The 18,999-nt window shown below is 43.6% G+C and overlaps 6 protein-coding genes across 6 annotated transcripts; 2 read left to right on the forward strand and 4 right to left on the reverse strand.

The window, feature by feature from the left end:
• Positions 1-280: 280 nt before the first annotated feature.
• L201_001544 (uncharacterized protein) lies at positions 281-3,346 on the reverse strand (the record flags this gene model as incomplete). The annotated part of the gene is made up of 10 exons (XM_066217333.1): positions 281-513; positions 581-847; positions 906-976; positions 1,062-1,125; positions 1,184-1,439; positions 1,481-1,759; positions 1,808-1,861; positions 1,917-1,970; positions 2,016-2,616; positions 2,670-3,346. 10 exons carry the CDS (start codon positions 3,344-3,346, stop codon positions 281-283), a joined length of 2,556 nt encoding a protein of 851 aa, XP_066073430.1.
• A 961-nt stretch (positions 3,347-4,307) lies between these two features.
• On the reverse strand, positions 4,308-5,554 carry L201_001545 (uncharacterized protein; the record flags this gene model as incomplete). Its single annotated transcript, XM_066217334.1, has 11 exons — positions 4,308-4,459; positions 4,534-4,659; positions 4,711-4,762; positions 4,832-4,870; positions 4,931-5,001; positions 5,071-5,142; positions 5,202-5,212; positions 5,277-5,295; positions 5,346-5,373; positions 5,432-5,476; positions 5,540-5,554. 11 exons carry the CDS (start codon positions 5,552-5,554, stop codon positions 4,308-4,310), a joined length of 630 nt encoding a protein of 209 aa, XP_066073431.1.
• A 651-nt stretch (positions 5,555-6,205) lies between these two features.
• On the forward strand, positions 6,206-6,707 carry L201_001546 (uncharacterized protein; the record flags this gene model as incomplete). The annotated part of the gene is made up of 3 exons (XM_066217335.1): positions 6,206-6,337; positions 6,403-6,604; positions 6,676-6,707. 3 exons carry the CDS (start codon positions 6,206-6,208, stop codon positions 6,705-6,707), a joined length of 366 nt encoding a protein of 121 aa, XP_066073432.1.
• Positions 6,708-6,998: 291 nt separating this feature from the next.
• Positions 6,999-8,595, reverse strand: L201_001547 (uncharacterized protein; the record flags this gene model as incomplete). The annotated part of the gene is made up of 4 exons (XM_066217336.1): positions 6,999-7,383; positions 7,447-7,616; positions 7,670-7,894; positions 7,957-8,595. The coding sequence occupies 4 exons, from the start codon at positions 8,593-8,595 to the stop codon at positions 6,999-7,001; spliced, it is 1,419 nt and encodes a 472-aa protein (XP_066073433.1).
• A 7,119-nt stretch (positions 8,596-15,714) lies between these two features.
• L201_001548 (uncharacterized protein) lies at positions 15,715-17,442 on the reverse strand (the record flags this gene model as incomplete). The annotated part of the gene is made up of 9 exons (XM_066217337.1): positions 15,715-15,952; positions 16,044-16,137; positions 16,463-16,592; positions 16,657-16,714; positions 16,786-16,858; positions 17,002-17,035; positions 17,108-17,146; positions 17,198-17,231; positions 17,363-17,442. 9 exons carry the CDS (start codon positions 17,440-17,442, stop codon positions 15,715-15,717), a joined length of 780 nt encoding a protein of 259 aa, XP_066073434.1.
• Positions 17,443-17,754: 312 nt separating this feature from the next.
• L201_001549 (uncharacterized protein) lies at positions 17,755-18,872 on the forward strand (the record flags this gene model as incomplete). The annotated part of the gene is made up of 6 exons (XM_066217338.1): positions 17,755-17,961; positions 18,029-18,069; positions 18,127-18,196; positions 18,255-18,406; positions 18,472-18,553; positions 18,609-18,872. The coding sequence occupies 6 exons, from the start codon at positions 17,755-17,757 to the stop codon at positions 18,870-18,872; spliced, it is 816 nt and encodes a 271-aa protein (XP_066073435.1).
• Between the last annotated feature and the right edge of the window lie 127 nt (positions 18,873-18,999).

The following is an 18,999-nucleotide window of genomic DNA, read 5'->3' on the forward strand; positions in this document are numbered from 1 at the left end:
AACCTTAAATCATGTTAATGATATCGTTTACGATCATTACGAACTTCCTTTCAATCTGTGTATCAATTTTACCTTCGACCGAGCTTGACGCTTCGGAAACCAATCGAGACTGCCCTTATTATGTATTTAGGCTGTCTATTACTTTTCTTTGTTATATCGTAAATAAATGACTTGATGAATTCAGTATTTCAAACACCCTATTATTATACCTTTCTCTAATGGACAAAATGCAATGCATGAGAAACAATATGTTTGGATGAATACTGAGCTACAATGTTGTCTATTCTTCTACTAATTTGTCTTTGACTGGATCCCATCCTCTCTCCCACACTGCCTTTCTAGGCCACCTCATTTCGAACCATTCTTCCATAATGTCCTTAACTTCATCATAGTCTTTTTCTATATCATCATTCAATCCTAGTATACTGACTTTCGGATTATCTTGTATCATCTTGAAGACTCGGTGTGCATGTTCAGCAGATTTAAGCATGTGAAAATGCGATTCCGATTTAGCTGGAGATAAGTGGTATATGAGCATTGAGAGGTGATTTCTACCGTTTGAAGGGTCGATCAAACTCACCAGATAGATATTGGTATCTCGAAAGCAACTTCATTGTGTATTCCCGAAGATCAATCGATTCTCCAGGAAGAGCCGTAGTCGCCATAACAGCTTCCAATGAGAAGTCGGCTTCATGCCAAGTAGGAGTCATTGGTAAATGCGGTGGTGGCAAGTATTTGGGGTATGATTGACCCGGGCTCAAGGGCGAGTTTTCGAAAGTGGTCATTTTAGGGGGAAAGAATGCAGATAATCCTAAAGGACCTGATGCAGTAACCAAAGCCATGATCACTATAGAATTATTACATGAGCTACACACTTCTATATATACATCAAGGGTGGGACTTACTGCAATCACCACATTCCGGATATTGGAAGGTAAGTCGCTTAAACATATCGGCGGATGGAACATCTTCCTCTCTCGTCCAAAAAGATCCAAAACATCGATCTAGATCCAACACACACCTGATATGGTAAGCGTGACCCTTTCGATTCACTGACTTACTTGTCATTTGTCTCAGGATCCATTCCCGGTTTCAAGATAGGTGGCATATGTCCGTCGAATGAAGCTGAGGAGTGTTTGGTGAGCGAAACTTACGTGGGAAGATAACGATAATGTCGACTCACAAAACAAGAAATCTGTTGCCTTTGGTGCATCCCATCCAGCTTGTTCAAAAGCTCTTGCCATTCGACCAGGTTCCAGCGTCCATCTTTCTCCACGATGCACTTCGATTTTGATAACATCGTCGTCATTTTCGTTCAAACCAAACATATCCTTCAGTTCGTTTCTTGCTAGATGATTCCATGTATCGGATGATTCGCCAAGTGTACCAAGATTGGCGACTACATAAGTCCACAAAAGGGCTTCACGCCATCTCTCGACCTATTTCTTGATCAGCACAATACAAACAATATACGACTCACTCTTAGAGAAGTAAGCAACCACTGCATCTGAATATCCCCTTCTCCCAGCATCATCTCTCGGAAGCGTCTTTGGCTACTTTCCGCTAAAGCTTCTCTGAACATCAGACTTGCTTCATGGTGCAGACCACGGGTGATGACTTTAGGTACGTGAGCAAAGTATGGTCGTAGACGTCGAGGGAATCGCTGAGAAAGAAGGTAATTGGCATGATACAATCCACCAACTTCTCCAGCATCATTAAATCGATTTTTGTCTAGTAAAGGTCGGACTTGTTGGTAATACTGTGATACCATCAGCTAAGCCTCGAGATGCTTTGCGAATTGACTTACACCATGGTCGAAACGGATTACTGAACCATAGAAAGGAGAATGAAAATCCGAGACCTATTTGTGGATAATCAGCGCTGTTCTTACCGTCACCAAAAGACCGAAAGCTTACTGCGTGTGGTCTCAGCAAAAAAAAATCATCGTTCAACGAGAGAGTGACATCGGCCTACGAGTAAGTTAGCCAATGCCACACACAGAAGCAGGTACATACCAATCCTGGAAGCCACCCTACTCGACTCTCTATCGCCATAGAGTTGAAGGATGGCAATGCTTTCTTCCTATATTCTCGCTCTCTCCATTCCTGTTCACCTAATGCTTCGGTCAATCCATCTCTATCCATAGTCGGCAGATGGAAAATCTCCGAATGTGAAGCATAACGCAGTATGGGATAATTGGATTCAGCTCTGCTTAATTTGCTGTTTTCGTTTTTGTGTTGGTTAGATGAGAAAGGATGATATGGGTGAGATGGACTGGTTTTATCACGACGAGAAAAATCAAGCCATGTAGGCGTCTGAACTACTCGCCACGTATCAGTTAGATGGGTAGATAAGGCGGAAGATATCGAATTCAGTGATCGTTCGGAACCATTTCTTGCGATCCTCTCGTTTCTGAGTTGATTTGAGTTGATCGGTGGACGATGCCCGTGAGGACTGACCAGCTTTTCTAAGTCTGGTATAATGGCTGCCGGGATCAGGTCTACATCGGTGTCGGAGTCGAACGGATAGTCGGCGAGGATCAAGTGAAATGTACTGAGGTGTCCAGGAAGAGCATCCAATACGGATCGCATAGAATGTACGAGCTCATTTTGCTCACTAGTTCAGGATAAGCATTATTCTGTCCCTCTGCCGCCATGAGACCGACTTACCGAAAATGGTGCTCAGGCGAGAAAACCCCTTCAACAGAACGCCAATGAATCATGCTATCCCGCCAACGATGATCTGACCCATTTACCCAAAGCCAGGTAGCATCTAATGTCTCCTCAGAACCCATCTCTGCTTTTCCACACAATGTTTCTCCATCCGCAAACCACTGTTCTAAGCATCGAGGCGGAAGGAATCTTGTGGGACGTAATCGCGGAAACGGGGGTTCGGGAGGGTGAAGTGGGGAGAAAGGTCGCCAACGAGGATCCACCGAATCCAGCAAGTCATCTCCAGCTCGAAGTGGTGGTTGAGGAAAGGTGGTCGACAGGTGGTGATCCGCAGAAATGGCTTTTTTAGGAGTAGATACGGACAAGTGAGGTAAAGGCAAGGGAAGGAAGTAATTGTGTATCGTCCATACTGCGAGGATCCATAGCAGAACAGGTCCAAGTACTTTAGCTGTCAAGTAAGGCCGAATATGTCGTATCATTGCTATTCGACTGGAGGTCGACCTCTTTCGAGAAGAAGAGTGAGGGTTTGAGTATTTCGATAGATCTGCTCCTGTCAGTCTAGAAGGGGATGGCGAGCGAGTTCGAGGGGATTGGTAATTGTAAGATATCGGGGACGTCGTATCTAAAGAGGAGGTATAAGAGTCGGAAACCGTTCTGGGAGTTGGCGCAGACATGTTGAATTTGCTTGTAGGATTTATTGTTGGCGAACGACCAGTTTTAGGATTGTCGCGAGACAACCGTCGATAATGTCCGAATGACCTGCCTTGCTCGGTAGACATTATAGCCAAGAAATCTAAATCCTGAGCGACTCTTGACTGCGAAAGGAGAATAGATTGAAACGTTAGCACTGCACAGACTTCGAAGTGATGTAAGGGGAAAGATTGGTCAAAATTACCTAACTGATATATATCCTCAGTCCTTTTTGTTGTTTATCTATACAGTTTCTGTCAAAGAAGTCTATTATACATATACAGGGTATTATTTGGATGGTAGGTTGGAAGGAGGTGATGATTGAGAGGCGCAGTGGGATTAGCTGTGAATGTATCAGAAAGGGTGGATGCTAAACGACCGCAGCAGCGATATCGCAAGGATACATGGCTCCGTAGACCACTGTCAAGGAAACAAACAAGCTCTACTCACTCTAAGTATCCTTCATGATTATATGTCTTATACGTGACTGATTATCGTTGTGTGGGTATATGCTATCTGATTTACGATGTCAGATGATAGTCATAAACACGGTAGAACGATATATGCAACGCGATATCTATGCAAGGTAGATTTCTATAGCTCAAAATAATGAACATCAGGGACGTTATGTTATGTTGGTAATCGTCAATTAACTTTAGTCGAATACGGCTATTTTAAGCCATAAAATACGTAAGTGGAGTATTTATACATACATAAATCGTCCCTGATTCTCTTAAATACCGACAGATAGACAAATGCGTATCTATGAGCACTTGTTGTTTCACAGCTTCCTTCGAGTCTAGTCTGAGCAAGTAGGTCGGTGCTGAGAACCGAGATCCTGACATGGTTCTGCAGCGATTGATAGGAACAAGGCGTGTATATACATACGCAATGAACAACCATATGAACATTCAATATTATAATGACTATATGTAAGCGTTAAGGTTATAAAATCACGCATTTTCCTTCCTTCCAATTACTGCCTCGCTTTTTGCTGCTTGAACCTCCTCCTCCACCTTTAGGACGACTGCCAATTGATACACGAGCAGCTTCATAGATTGCTTCCTGTACACCTCGGTTATGTTTAGCGGAACATTCTACGTACATAATTCAGACGATTCTGTCAGCTTGAATAACACCTTGTAACTCAAGAGGCTGTCTGCAGACATACCCAAATAACGACTTGCTCTTATTGCTCTTGCTACCGAAAGCCCTTCGTCATATGTGACAGGGTGTAGATTCCGCCTCCCTAATCTCTCTTTGATAGCTGGATCTTCCCTCAAATCGCATTTTAGAGCTGTTCAATGAATCAGTATTTGGTCATGCAATTCTGCGATCCTCCACTCACCAACCAGTATTGTTTTGACGCCAGGGCAGAATTCGTTAACTTCGTGGATCCACTGTAATGGAAGGTATCAGTACCTGATCAGTACCTGTCGTTGGTCGTATGTATATGTAATAGAACTTACTTTAGATTCTGTGTTCTCTAAAGATACCGGCGAATCCACCTGCCAATCTTGGTATCAGCTGGCAGCCACATCCTGATCTGCCCAAAAAGGATGACGTACTGAGAAGCAAATCATCACAACATGCGTATCAGCATAAGAAAGCGACCTCAGTCGATCAAAGTCCTCTTGTCCTAAAGGTCAAATGGGATGTTAGTTGTCGATCTTCAGACAAGCAGATCTATCTAGCTCTATATACTGACCGGCCGTATCCCACAAACTCAACTCGACCATTTGTTCATCCACCTGCAACATCTCCACATAGTTTTCGAATACTGTAAAAAAGGACAATCAGTTTCCAATCGCTAATAATGTATTCGAGAGACTGACGGACCTGTTGGTTCACTGATATCGGTTTTGCAAGATTAGCGCAGCTCCCGGGAGTGAAATGGGAAGGCGCGCTACTCACTAAGTCGTAGGAAAGTAGCCTAAAGAGATGATCAGCATGAATATGAGAGTCGAGAGTCTGAATACACACCTTTTGTGAATACAGTTAAAAGCGATGTCTATAGTACTCAACGATATCAGTGATAAGTTTTCGCGGGGTTCCATCAGTGAACATACCTTTCCACAAGCTCCGTCACCTAGCACGACCAGCTTCTTGGATAACTAGTGAGATTGCGAGTGTCAGATTACGCATCGAGTGACGAAAGTCAGTGAGATCGTTCATACCGGCTTTCCAACCATCACCTCCGAATGTTCTATTTGCCCAGAGTCTTATCTGATCTGACGAAACAAGCTCAATACTTTATGTACCTTGTGTTCGCTAATGCTATATTAGACCCATCCAGGAAGTTTCCAAAATATACTGATCCAGGACGTTTGAACTCGAAAGGCGTACTGTTGATTACGTTCTAGGGAATTGATGGTACTGAGTGTAACAATAATTTTTCAGGTGACCGTGCGTAAGGGATTGTTATTTTATGGATATAACCTCCAATGGTACACTGCAAGATGAATTTTATTCTGGAGTGGGATGTTGGGACGAGAATACTCTGTTCAAGTGATTTGTGGGAGAGATAAGAATGGAAAATTGAAAGCGAAATAAAAATTATGAAAGGAAAATATTGAATGATGAATGTTGAATGTTTGCGACAATCAACATTAGTATTTGTTTATTCGGTTGCTTGCGTCATATACCTGCATATGACTGAAATATACACATCCTTCATCTGCTCCCCCTTCACCTTTCTCATTTCGCAAGCTACTTATACTATCAGTCCCCACCTCATCCTTCCAGTATAATCATCGTACTGGGCTGTCCATAAACATACGCTTCTGAAACTGCAATAATATCAATCATACTTGCATGCTTATAGCGGTATACGTTAGGTAAACATGTCGAACCCAAAACCCACATACGTGTCTTCTTCTGGAACGCTCGGTACCCAACCTATCACCAGCAAGCTTACTGAACAAGTATCAGGCTATGCAACATTAGTCTATCTTTTCTTTGAGACTTTGATCAGCGTAAGTTGAGGAAGTTTCTCAGGTGCTGATGTTCTGGCTGACAAATTCGTCCTACGTATATATAGCCAATCGTAAATCCTGCATCCTGGTCAGACCCTTCTGCTCGACCTCCGCCCAAGTCCAGTAGTGGTGCCAAACCAAGTGGATATGGGGGTGGAGGAGGCGGAGGCGGAGGAGGGAATGGAGGAGGTGGTGGTGGTAGAGGAGGAGGATCAGGAGGTGGCGGTTCCGGATTCATGTCAATGGGTGACCTCCGAGGGGGAGGCAGTGAGTCGTCCTTTCATATGCTTGCTTCGATTGATCATCTTGACAAAATAACTGACTGTTATCATTGTCAGCTGTCGACGGTTGCCGAGCGACTTGCGGTTGATGGTAATATACGTTGATTACCTCGCCTAGATTATACAGGTGAAGGTAACAGATTATTCCTCCAAGTCCTGTATTATGTACAATCATGTGACATGCCATTATGTATATTAAATTAGATTATTGATGCATCTTCCTCGAAGCAATCGATGCTTTCGATAGAACTATTCTGCTGACGGCGACTGGCGCGTTTATGCAAACTACGGTATATATACAGGCAGGGAATAAAGATTAAACCAGGAGGATTGTCCAGAATAAGGGTATATTTCAGAAGGTCTATTTTACTTTGCTAAATCTAAGCCCAGAAAACGATTCTTCTTTTACCTGCAGGAGCGGCGGTACTGGCAGCATCTTCAGCAGTTACAGTCACACCTTCAGCAGCTGGAGTGGAAGATTCTTCAGTGACAGCAGAGTCGGTGTTGGCATCGGCGGCAGTTGTAGGAGCGGTTTCGACAGCAGATTCGGTGGCAGTCTCCGTGACGGAAGCAATATCCGAGGTGAAGATATCTGATGGAAGGGCACTTTCAGTTACAGAGAATGTTTCAACATCTGAGGCTGTAGCGGAGGCTGATGCGATATCGGTAGTAGCTGTAGCTGATGCGGTGGCGGTGGCGTTTGCAGCAGGGGAAGTAGCGTTCACAACCGCTGATCCAGTAGTTGAAGACAGGAGAGAGGTGAAGCTAGGAAGAAAGCGTCGTTTAGTGATGTAGAAAGGGAATGACACAAGGAAATAAGAAACTCACGTTGATGAGGCAACTTCTTCATCGTCTTCTTCATCGTCACATTCCTCATCATCCTCACCTGAGGCAGTTTGGGTACCATTGACGGAAGATGAAGCGGAGGGGGCAGAACCAGCGGGAACAGTGGTAGAGGGAATAACTGATGAATCTTCCTCATCGTCGTCCTCGCAATCCTAACGTTTTGATAAGCTTCGCAATCCACGGTCTTTAGTACAAGTGAACTTACATCTTCATCATCTTCGTCATCGTATTCAGCATCATCTTCATCTTCTTCAGAATCGGCAGCAACAGGGGAAGCAGGGGAAGTTGATGAGGATGAAGTTGAAGATGGGGAAGCAGCAGCAACAACGTTGCCGTTGCCAGAAGCATTGTTTGCAGATGTACCACTTGAAGCAGATTGAGTAGGAGCAGCGTTACTACCAGCAGTAACAGTTACGTATACAGTAGTGACCTAAATGCAATTCACAAGGTCAGCATCCTCCAACAAATATGTTTAGATGTGAGATAACTCACACCACCACAACTATCATCACTATCTGAGGTTCCAGATGCAACAGCAGCGGCTTGTACAGCACCAATCTGGGTAGGAGTGATGGTGGAAGAAGCAGCAGATGCAGTATATGAACCGGAGGAAACATCTTCACTGGCGGTAGTACCTTGATTAGTTGTGGTAGATTCTTCGTCTTCTTCATCGCAATATGGTAAATCTTCGTCATCTTCTTCATCACTATCGGTTCCAACCGAAGTGGTATCTTCTTCCTCTTCCTCTTCTTCGTCATCTTCATCACATTCTTCATCATCAGGGGCGATGCTGGAGGTGGTATTACCGGCAGTGGTGGTGTTGGCAGGAAGAGTGGAGTTTGCAACAAGAGTAGAATTACCAATAGAAGGATCGGAGATGGTAACATCATCTTCGTCTTCGCAGTCCTCAATGGTAGTAGGATCTACAGTTGTTGCATTGTTAGCAGTAGTTGGATCGATAGCTGTCGAGTTGTTGAGTGAATCTTCAGCAGCTTGACGAGCTTTCAGATAGTAGGCTCGAGCTTCCAGAGAGGCTTTGTTGGTATCTCGTTGAGCTTCGGTATGAGCAGCAACTGATGAACAGAGACCAAGAAGGGCAGTAGCGGTGAGAGCAAGGACTTGAAATTTCATGGTGATGATTTACTAATTTTATGAATTTTTTGGTTGATAATGCAATGAAGGTAAAGACAGTTATAACAATAAAAAGAGTGTGTTGCTTATGAGAGCTGTTGATGTGAGTGAGAAATGAGATAGACCGGTATAGTTTTTATGTGTAAGTGCTGAATGAAATCCTTCAGGTTTTCAATTTCTGCACGTTGTCGAATGAGTGTGTGGACCTGCCGTTATCTTCAAAGGACGTTGAGTGATTCGTGAAAAAGAAGTTGATGGACTAAGGAAAACGTTAAGAAGCGTAAAGTGTTATATGATATTAAATCGTTAAGCTTTACCAGAACTGTCGATCGATGCAAGAGTTGACGATTGTTAAGAGAATGAACAATGAAATGAAAGATTCAATGCGGTGCAAATGCTGATACAGTGGAATGCTCTAAAGAAAGTTACACGACAATAAAGAGTGGATAAGTTGAATCAAGGCAATTCAGACAATAAGAAATGAGTCGAGAAAGGAAAGAATAACGATAAAAGAGGTCAAAGCGACAACATACTAAACATCAAACATACACACAACAATGAAAAGGATCAATGCGGGTTTGGATTTTTTTATTGTTACTTGGCAACAAATGTATACAACATCATTGCTGTGCTGAATAACACTACTAAACAAACGACAAAAGTAAACAAAACGAGTGAGTGTGCGTCACCCTTCTCACCTCTTTGTGATCTATTTTCAACGTTTCCTGCGCTACTCAAAAAGTCCTTGATGTATTGTTTCAAGGGTAAATATAGAAGAGATCAATGCGCATGCGAAATTGATAGGTACAAGTTGATCATGCTAAGTAAGGGTATGGTATAACAGGGTACGGATTGTGCCAAGTAAACAAAAAAGATGAAACGAGGTGATGGTCAAAACGCGCTAGTACTACTGTACTCGTAGTTAAGATTAGTTGTTGTCAAGGGTTAACGATAGCTTCGGCAATACAATCACATGTAGGGAAAAGCTAACAATAATCACCTGTAACGCGTTACACGTGTTTACGTGATTCCTCATCTTTTGTTTGTGAAACAGGGAGGTATTTTCTAGCTTCTTAGGAGCGATTGGAGACCACGTTGAGTGGCGTTCTAAACCTTCTCACGGTAGCATGAAATCACCCATGAAATCCTATAATCCATACGTCATCCCATACGGTGTCTCTCGCATCTAGTCTATCTGATACTTATTACCATCGTTGATATTTACTTCAACAACATCGTCTTTCATGGTAGTCGATCAAGCAAAACGCACTAAAGTTTTTGTACAACAGGATCGACTAACGGACATTCGCGCACACTCACATGGATTGGTGTATAAGTCACGCCAAGATGGACCGCCTCCGGCTTCCGATCGTGGGGCTTTCAGCTGAATGTGATCTTCGCTACTCACATGGTGGATCAACCTCAACATATCGTTGATCTTTCTCGCCTTTTCGACGGGTTAATGAGCAAGATAACATCTCGATATCATGTGAACGAGTTTCGAAAGCTTATTTATCAAGTTTGACTATCTCTGTTAACAACAACCAGAATTTCGGAATGGGTAAACATGAAAGCTTCTTTATGACTTCACCAACAATCTGTCAACAAGTAAATACAATAACGCTATCAGAACAATATTATCCTGAATTACTAAAAGGAAGTGGAACAAATCGCACTACGATGAAAGAGAGACATCCGGCGCCGTTTCTACCGACTTTCACTCACTACAACAGGTTCTTCGGGCTGCGGTCGCCTCTCGTCTCCTTCGATTTTCTAAATGCATGTTGGTATTAGCAATCGGGCGATTTAGTTTGTTCCAACAACCCTCTTCTCGCCATACCTGTTCCCCATCACGCCTAGGACCACGGTTCAGAGTTTTGCTTCTTTCCTCTTGCTCTATTAACAATTACGTTGGTAACTGATCATCTTGGCCGCTCTCTGTGTCCATTCCTCTTAGGTTCTCCATCTCGTTTGATTCGGGGCATCGCCCTGGGCCTATCAAAATCCGCGCGTACCGCTGCTTCCCATACCAGATGGAAGGACAATGATCCGTATAGTAACGAACATCCACAGATGAAACCTCCTCGCTATACAGCATGTATCGCTTCATGTCACCACCCACATGTAGTGTCTACAATCAATCCTCGTCAACAAACGCGATTGGTAATCTGTGGTCGAACATTGCTTCTATTTCCCCAGATCGCCCTTGCGAACGACCGGTGCTGATAAACCACGGTCTCCTATAAGGTTGCAATCGTTGCAAGGTGGAGTTCTATGCGCCTGAAGTCCCTCGGCCGATCTCAACGGTAAGCCGAAAGACTTCTTTGCGAAGCTCGATTAAATCCACCGTTGGACCAATTAGGATGGTTTGGAAGGTGAGTACGACCAACTTTTTGATCCAGCAACTTGCTCTTGTTCCGCTCACCTCTTCTTATGTAGCCCTCTCCCGATCTTCTCACTGTAATCACACACGTCTTCTGCTACATTCAATACACTATGCGATATCTAAATTTTGTCACAGGCATGATTTATCGATACCACGCCACCTCAAGCCTAATCACGCTACTGCACCACACTTGCCAATGACTTAAAAAGTAGAATCAAGCTGCTGTCCGATGCGATATCGCCGAAAGCTGGTCACACCTTCTGATATCAGGCATACAAGAGCTAGTTTAGCGCATTTTGCGTACTCCTCTCATGTCAGGTGCTCTGCGTGACTTGACCACCAGAACATGAACACTTGGCAAGCGATACTATTAAGTACAATTGTTGATTACGTAACAGGGGTGAGAACAGCATAGAGCTCAATTTTCTGGCGTGTTCAAAAATCCTCTGTGAATGATGAGGAGCGATGTTCCAGCGATTGAAAGCATGTATTCAGCGTTGTATAGCCTTGTCACCAATATGACGAGCTATGCTGTTCACCGTCTGGTTGTCCGATAGACGCATCTCACCGACCCGTCGGTGAAGGCCTGAGGACCCGACTCTGGTGCCTTCTCATTACAATGCATACGACTCTCTTTTTGAAGCCTGCCACTTGTTGCCGCCCAAAATCCCCCGGATGATTCCAGGGACCGGAATTACGACCGAGATAAGAAAACCGAGATTGCAAGTGTCGCTTATATTGTTTTTATTCCGTTGTGTGTTGTATATCATTTGCAAAGTAATTCACGTGTTATATTACAGATCATCTTAGTCGGTGGTCTAATGCAGATGTTCTGCTGCTAGTCTGTACTTGATACCTGTGGGCTTAGAGGTATACTACTGGCTGATTTCCTTTGATACTTGTCTGTCGGAATGAGCCGCTTAGATGCTCTGTTACCGGTTTCTCTTATATCAAATTTTCGGTCTATCTCTTTTTCTTTTACTTCTTTCTCCTTAACATGCATTATATAACTTGACATTGTCCGCGTGGCTCCTTGCTAACAGATGTGGAGTTGCCGTGAGAGGAACTTAAACTAGCTAAGCAGGACCAAAGGCAGGGTTCATTGGAACTACACACCTTGAGTATATAACAGTCATCGAACTTTACACTCCTGATACCGCAATACCAGCTTGTTGGTAAGCAATGTCACCACAATTTGTGAGCAGACAATGTTTACAGATGATGTGAGATTACGACAAGGATGCGCGATGTGAACCATATAGTATAGTATCCCTGGGAAGTGTAGACAAGGTAAGAAAGGGTGGCCCCAAGTTATAGCCAAGGATGACATTTCCCACTAGAGACCAGAGGTCTGATACGGTTTACAAGCTTGATAACAAATGACAAAGGGTTATTGTAAACTTGCGAAGGTGGTTTGGACGACTGTGGCGGAATACTAGTCTGAAGGGATAAGCAGACACTATAGTATTGGTGAAGTAGTAACAAACTAAGGTAGATTCAATAATTGAAGATTATCTACAAGAAATATAAAATAGAGGATTGGTGAAGTTGTTGATTAAAGATAGTGAAGTAGTTGGTGTTCAAGATAGTGGAGTAGTTGGTCGGTGGCTAAAGTGTGTGAACGCTATTTTATACCTTATCCTTGAGAGGAAAAGGAATTCAAAATAGAGATAGAAAAGTAGCTCCTGATATACCTTTTAAAATACCCGCTCATGGTCGATGTCGGTAGCGTGGTTTTCTAGAAACTGTTGCATGTCTACTTGGTCTTTTGACCGTTGGTCCTTTTCCTGTTGGGTCTTTTTACCATTGGTATTATAACAGTTGGTTCTTTTACAGCTGGTTTTATAACCGTCTTGCTGTATGTTCACGTTGGGTCGTAACAAAAGGCGAATGGATTCTTCTTATACTTTGCTTCAATGATCAAAAGATAAAAATGACCGCACACACCATAACCATTTATTTGTCCAATACATTCTCGGCAAGTCTTTTTGTCTTATACTTAGTAGGTATCTTTGATGAAGTTTAATATTCCATAACTCTATGTGATCAGTTCATCACGTCCTCCTCGATCACTCTCCGGGCTGACTCCTGCCACAGCGATCGAAAACACCTTGAACAGTCTACAATGACCCCCTGTTACTCTTTGATCGAGCTTGAAGGTTTCGAAATCCAGCGCGACTACTCCCTTAGTAGATAAAGTTCAGAATGATTATGTGAGGGGAGAGGGTATGGTAATGTATACATCTTATTGAAATTTCAAATGATTGGAAAGATGTGGTCAAAGTCAACAGCTCTGCGTTATATGGAACAGGCTATCATGAGGTACTTGTATCCAATCAGCCAAGAAAAAAAAGGAGTAATAAACAGGGTGTGACTATAATCCTCAACTTAGTGGCTAGCGCTATTATATTTGATCATAACTGTTTGAAATCATCATCATTAGTTGTCAATCTTAACATCGTTCAATCACTATGAATCTTATCACCAACTCAAGATCATCACTGTATACTAAGCCCAGACATCACTTGTTAAAACAGGACCTCACAGTGTGCAAGACACAAATGTACTGCGCTTAGGTGTAACGTGTCTTGTATCCAAGTGTATCAAGTTTTCCAAAAGGTGTGCATATTGTCCACAGCAGAATGTACATTGGAAGCTTTTGCATGACTGCTGGGCTGTTCACTTGCCTTGGCAGGAAGACACTCCGGGATTGACCAGAGAGCAGAGATGAGCTCACCTTGCTGTCAGAGCTTACATGCGCGTGCGACGCATAAGCGGGAACAGGATGAGCGTAACATTTCAAACTATAGAACAACCTTTTTGCCGCAGAGTATCCAGAACGACTATGGCGCAGGTGTGCTATCATCAATACCAAAGTGCTCTGCAAAGTATGACAGTCGTGCTGATATCTAGTTAGCGAGACAGTCGGTTGTTTATCAGCAATCAGCTCAGCCGCGCCTGAAGTCTGCAGGCTGTACTGCATAGAAATTGAAAGCACTTCCCCCATCTCAGGCTAGAAACAGCCCCAGAATAATACACTGCTGCTCAATGCTTTCTTTTTACCTGCCAAGTGATAGTTGAGGTTGTTCATCTCATATTGAGACGACACAGATGACAGGAATACACCCAATACTCAGAAAGGCATCAATGCAATCATCTACTTGGCAAATGACAAACACCGTTGCAGTAGTATCGACAGCAGCAGCGATTGAGAAGCTGAAGCAAAATATATAGGTGCACCGTCGCAATTTCGACATGTATAGTGTTTCTCGTTTTATCGTTTGTCACCGAAAGAACACAACAATACCCAAGCCCTTAGCAAAAACAAGGATCCATTCTTCCAACACAGCACATACACTGGGCATGTAAACCTGTTCTATACATCCCCGGAAAGCATGTATTATAAGCGTACATCAGAAAGTGTGGTTCTCAAATCTTTGTTTGCTGATCTGTCACGCAAATTTGCGCTGTATTCATGAAGAGAAATGGGCGTTCTCTGCGCCGGTCTCGTTGTATCTGTACATCCGTGAGATGGAATAATCATGAGGGTGAACCATGTTAGAGTCAAGCACTTGTTGATCATTTTAGAGTCAACACTTGTTAATGACAGCTATTTACATGATGAAGGTGTCGGAATATGAGCTATATCATAGTTTTGAAAACCATGTCTCGGTCAGATGTGTATTTGATCATGTTGGGACGTTATGTCTATCGTCCATCTGTAAACACCTCGGCTCAATTTGCATCTCGTCCCTCTTTTGTGTTCATATCTTTCGCTACAGATCCCCTTTATAAATCAACAAAAGCCACAAATAGTGATGGAGTCAGATGTGGTCAATCAGGACTGTGATGGTATGAAAGGGCTGAGCTAAGAATGCAGAGAACAAATGTCCGCCGGAAGACACCCTTATTCATCAATCAGATCATAGAAAAGGGCCAGAGAACTCAGGCAAGATGGTGGGGATTCTGAGTGTCGATGTGATACTTCAATCGCTCACTGCAAAGCGATGTGTATGAGAGTAGTTGATGAGGTGACAAGCTGCTGTACAAAGTGCTCTCCGCATCGAAATTGAAGTAGTGCGCTTCCGTGACATCAGGGGGTAGACTGTACACCGTGAACAACGGAATTCCTTCTATGGTGATAACATCACAGCTGGGTATCTCGCACAGTATAGCTCAATTGCCTTTCCCTATCAAATTCATATTATACTATACGTATCAGGTAACTTAGTATACAACAGATGTATTTTGGTAGAACAAGGTAAGTGATGCCTAGTCTGCTCACACCGTGAGCTGTCCTTGACGAGAAGAGGCGAAGCTGCACAAGTAACATGAATTGCTGGAGTGATGTTACGTAATCTTTTAGAGAACAGCATAGAGCTGAGTTTTCCCAAATGGCTTAAAAACGATCTTCATCAGGTGAGACATCCTTATCATGAATAAAAACAACATCAAAAAGCTTTGAGTCGGCATCTTGAGGACTGCGACCCCTATGCTGTTCATCAGTTTGGTTAAAATGCGGTGAACACCGAGGTTGCAATACCGATTGTCGCGCTTCACCGCAAGATGTCGCAGCCAAAGTGTGAAGTACCTTGCGACCCACGAAGGCCGAGACATGGATGTAATGGTGATCATGAGAACAATGGTGCATAATTTTGGGAAGTCTGTTATACAGCCACGAGTTAATCGGATCTATTCAACTCGTGAACTCGTTGTACCAACAAACGGCCCTTCTATAAGCTAGATCCACCAAGACGTTGTCCACCTCCCCAACGATGTCGTACGGCAGCCGCAACGGCTTCATTATTTGCAGTAGCAGTAGATCGACCTTCAGGTTGATACGCCTTGTACCCAGTAGTTCGTTGAGAAGAAACGCCGAAGAGTCGTCGGAATCGTGCAGGAGGAGCGAGGGGATTGGGCCGACGCAAGTGAGATGGCGCGTACAACGGAAGATAAGTTGAGATAAACCACCTAATCACAGGAAGGCAATCGTTAGGGCACGGGTTCGTCATTTGGCAGGAGGGCAGGGTCTTGGGGCAGCCGCATAAAGAAGGTTACGCACCATAAGTGACCAGCAAGTAATCCGAGAACACCTCCCATGGCTTTCATCGGACCACCAGTCAGCAGGTCGAGCACGATGAGTGCCGGTGGATACACTGAGCATGAGCAGAAGGTCAGCACAAGCTTCACACGATATTGATGTACGCCTAAAGAGCTGAAGGATGACGAAGCAGCGAGGGCACACAGGGAAGACTGGCAAGCATGAGTAAAAGGTTGACATGTGGGACAAAATTGAGCAAGGTGACGGAGGGGAGATCAAGGTGAGAATGACAGGGAAGCGGCGACCAGTAGAGGAAGGATAAAAGAGTTGTCGACAGACCACCATTGCTGGTTGAGCAAGAGAAAAGAGGAGCTTGCGAGAAGAGTTGTGGATATTGACAAGAAACTAATGTAGTAGTGACCAGTACACTGTTCACTTACAACTGGTAGGGATAGTCAATAATCCGAAAATAGAGACCTTCACGGTAGGATTAGCTCTACACCAGACATAGGTTTGAGCGTGGAGAAGTGGTCGAAATAAGAAGGGAAGGCCAACCAAGCTGTTGAACGTCTTAAAGATACGATCTTAGGTCAGCATTTAAGCGCAGGTCAGAACAAATGCGAGCTGAACTTACTAAGATGAAAACGCCTAACATCAGGTGTAGCCAAGCATATTCAGCAGTGTTATTCAGGCTGTTCAAGTTTTAGGGGTAATAATATGAGCGTACAGGATGTGTATACGGGCTGTAAGCGTTGAGACTTACTATACATCTCGCTCCATTGCTGAGGAGTTACGGTAAATGAGGAAGAAGTCGTATATCAGAGGAAATCCAGATCCTGAAATCGTCGACAGGCGTTAGCCAAAGTTTAGTAAACTCTCAGAGATAGCTTCTTCGCCGTCTCTGACGGATATAATGGCGCGAGCAGCGCTTCCAGCTCTAATCGATATCATGGTCAATCTGAAGATGCAGATCACATACCTCCAAAGAAGAAGGAAGTTACGGGCCGCCATATCTGGTGAGAGCAAAATCGTTTGAGCTTGAGAACCTTTGTCAGGGCGATGGAAAGGAAGAATTAAAAACCCACCTGATATCGGCTGACGATTCTTGGCCATATAAGGGCGACCTGCAATGCGTGATGTCAGGGAGAAAACCTTTACATGCATCCAATACGTACTGATGCCGGAGAGATTATTCCAAGGAGACAAGGGCTACAAAGAAGCAACAAATTAGCAGACTCCTCATAACAGTCTGGTGCCATGTACTATGAGAGTTCCACTGCGATTATAACAAGCCTCATGTTGATCGCAAGCTGAATGAAATGGTCTATCCTTCCACTCACAATGTAATACTGGCGGTTGCGATCAATAGTGTTCTTGTAACCGGTGGAACCGAATTGATTACGGCGGAGAAGTCGGCCATAGTGTAGCCAAGTCAAGAGCTGATGAGCAGTAAGCGGTAAATAGTATCTATAGAGAATTATTCGAAAAGAAAGATCAGTCCAGTTGATAAGCAGATTATCAATAGAAAAGAAGACAGAGAAGTATAACGAAAGTATTGTTGTCATATGGTATGGTAGAACGATAGAACTCCGGTGTGTCATCAACCGTTTAACCGTATAGAAACACGTGGCGTCACTCGCAATTAAGAAATATCTCTATGTGTCACGAAGCTTTCTCGATTTTAGATTACGCATCAGGTCATCTCGCTGAATAGCAGAGCATATCGCAGGCAATGGTAACGGAATCTGCATTCTTCGGCTCTTCAAAGAATATTGCTCGGACGGAGATACCTCAGGAATTCAGGAAATGTCATTTAGAGAGACCGCCTTTCGCCTGTCATCCTCCGGCCGAAGGTTGGAAGCAAGACGATGCCGACAATACTGAAAAATCACCTATCGAGTATACTTTGATATTCGTGGTTGATCGGAAGAAGAATAAGGTAAATTTTTCCATGCTAATATGCAGAGCTATCGAGCTTGTCTTATTCTAATTGTTCTTCTATCTAGGTATTATTGGGGTACAAACGACGCGGAGTAGGAGTCGATCTGTAAGCGATTGCTGGGTCTACAGAAGACATTTATCTTGACTTTACTCGATAAATCAGATATAACGGATTCGGCGGTAAAGTAGAGTCTGGCGAAAGTATCGAGGAATGTGCTGCTCGTGAACTTCAGGTGAGTTATATCATGACGGCAAGATGTTATAATCAGCTCATCGTTGTTCTTATATCAGGAAGAATCTGGACTGACTCCGGAGCCGGACGGAATATATTACAAAGGCTGTCTCTTCAGCTCGCGACCACGATCTGCTTTACCTGGCGATAAGCACGTCATCATCAATATACATTTCTTCGGCTGTGATTCCTGGACAGGCGAGCCTATACCGTATGTACATCAGTCCTCTATACTCATAAGGTTTCGAAAGCTCACTCAAAGGTTTGGAACTCCAGGACCGAGGAGATGATACCTCAATGGTTCGATATTTCTGCAGGGAACTCAGAAACGGATCATCCTCTTCCTATCAATCAAATGGTAAGTACGGTTAGAATTTCAAGGTGGCAATGAGTATGCTGATAATTGTTGTCAGTGGCCAGAAGCTACTTTCTACCTGCTCCCTGTGCTTCAATCTATCCTTCGCGATAACCGTGATGATCTGTTGCTGTCACGCATCAACTATGGATACATCCCTAAGTCCGCAAGTCCGAATTTACTTCTTCCGGCACTCGAGGGGAAAAGTATCCGCAGACATCTTACAAAAGATGACGATAAGGACGATGTCGCTGAAAGACTCATCAGCTGGTGGATGTGTTTTGCTCCTAAGGTAGTCTCGAATGAAATAGAATACTGGTAGTGCAAAGGGCTTATATATAAGGGAAAGCAGGCTTTATTATTGTGATGCATATTTTATATCATAATCTACGGGTCTTCTTTTATTTTTCACAGCTACACGTATAAGTAATATCATATAGCCTTTTCTA

This window comes from Kwoniella dendrophila, chromosome 2 (assembly GCF_036810415.1).
Source record: "Kwoniella dendrophila CBS 6074 chromosome 2, complete sequence".
Taxonomy (NCBI): domain Eukaryota; kingdom Fungi; phylum Basidiomycota; class Tremellomycetes; order Tremellales; family Cryptococcaceae; genus Kwoniella; species Kwoniella dendrophila.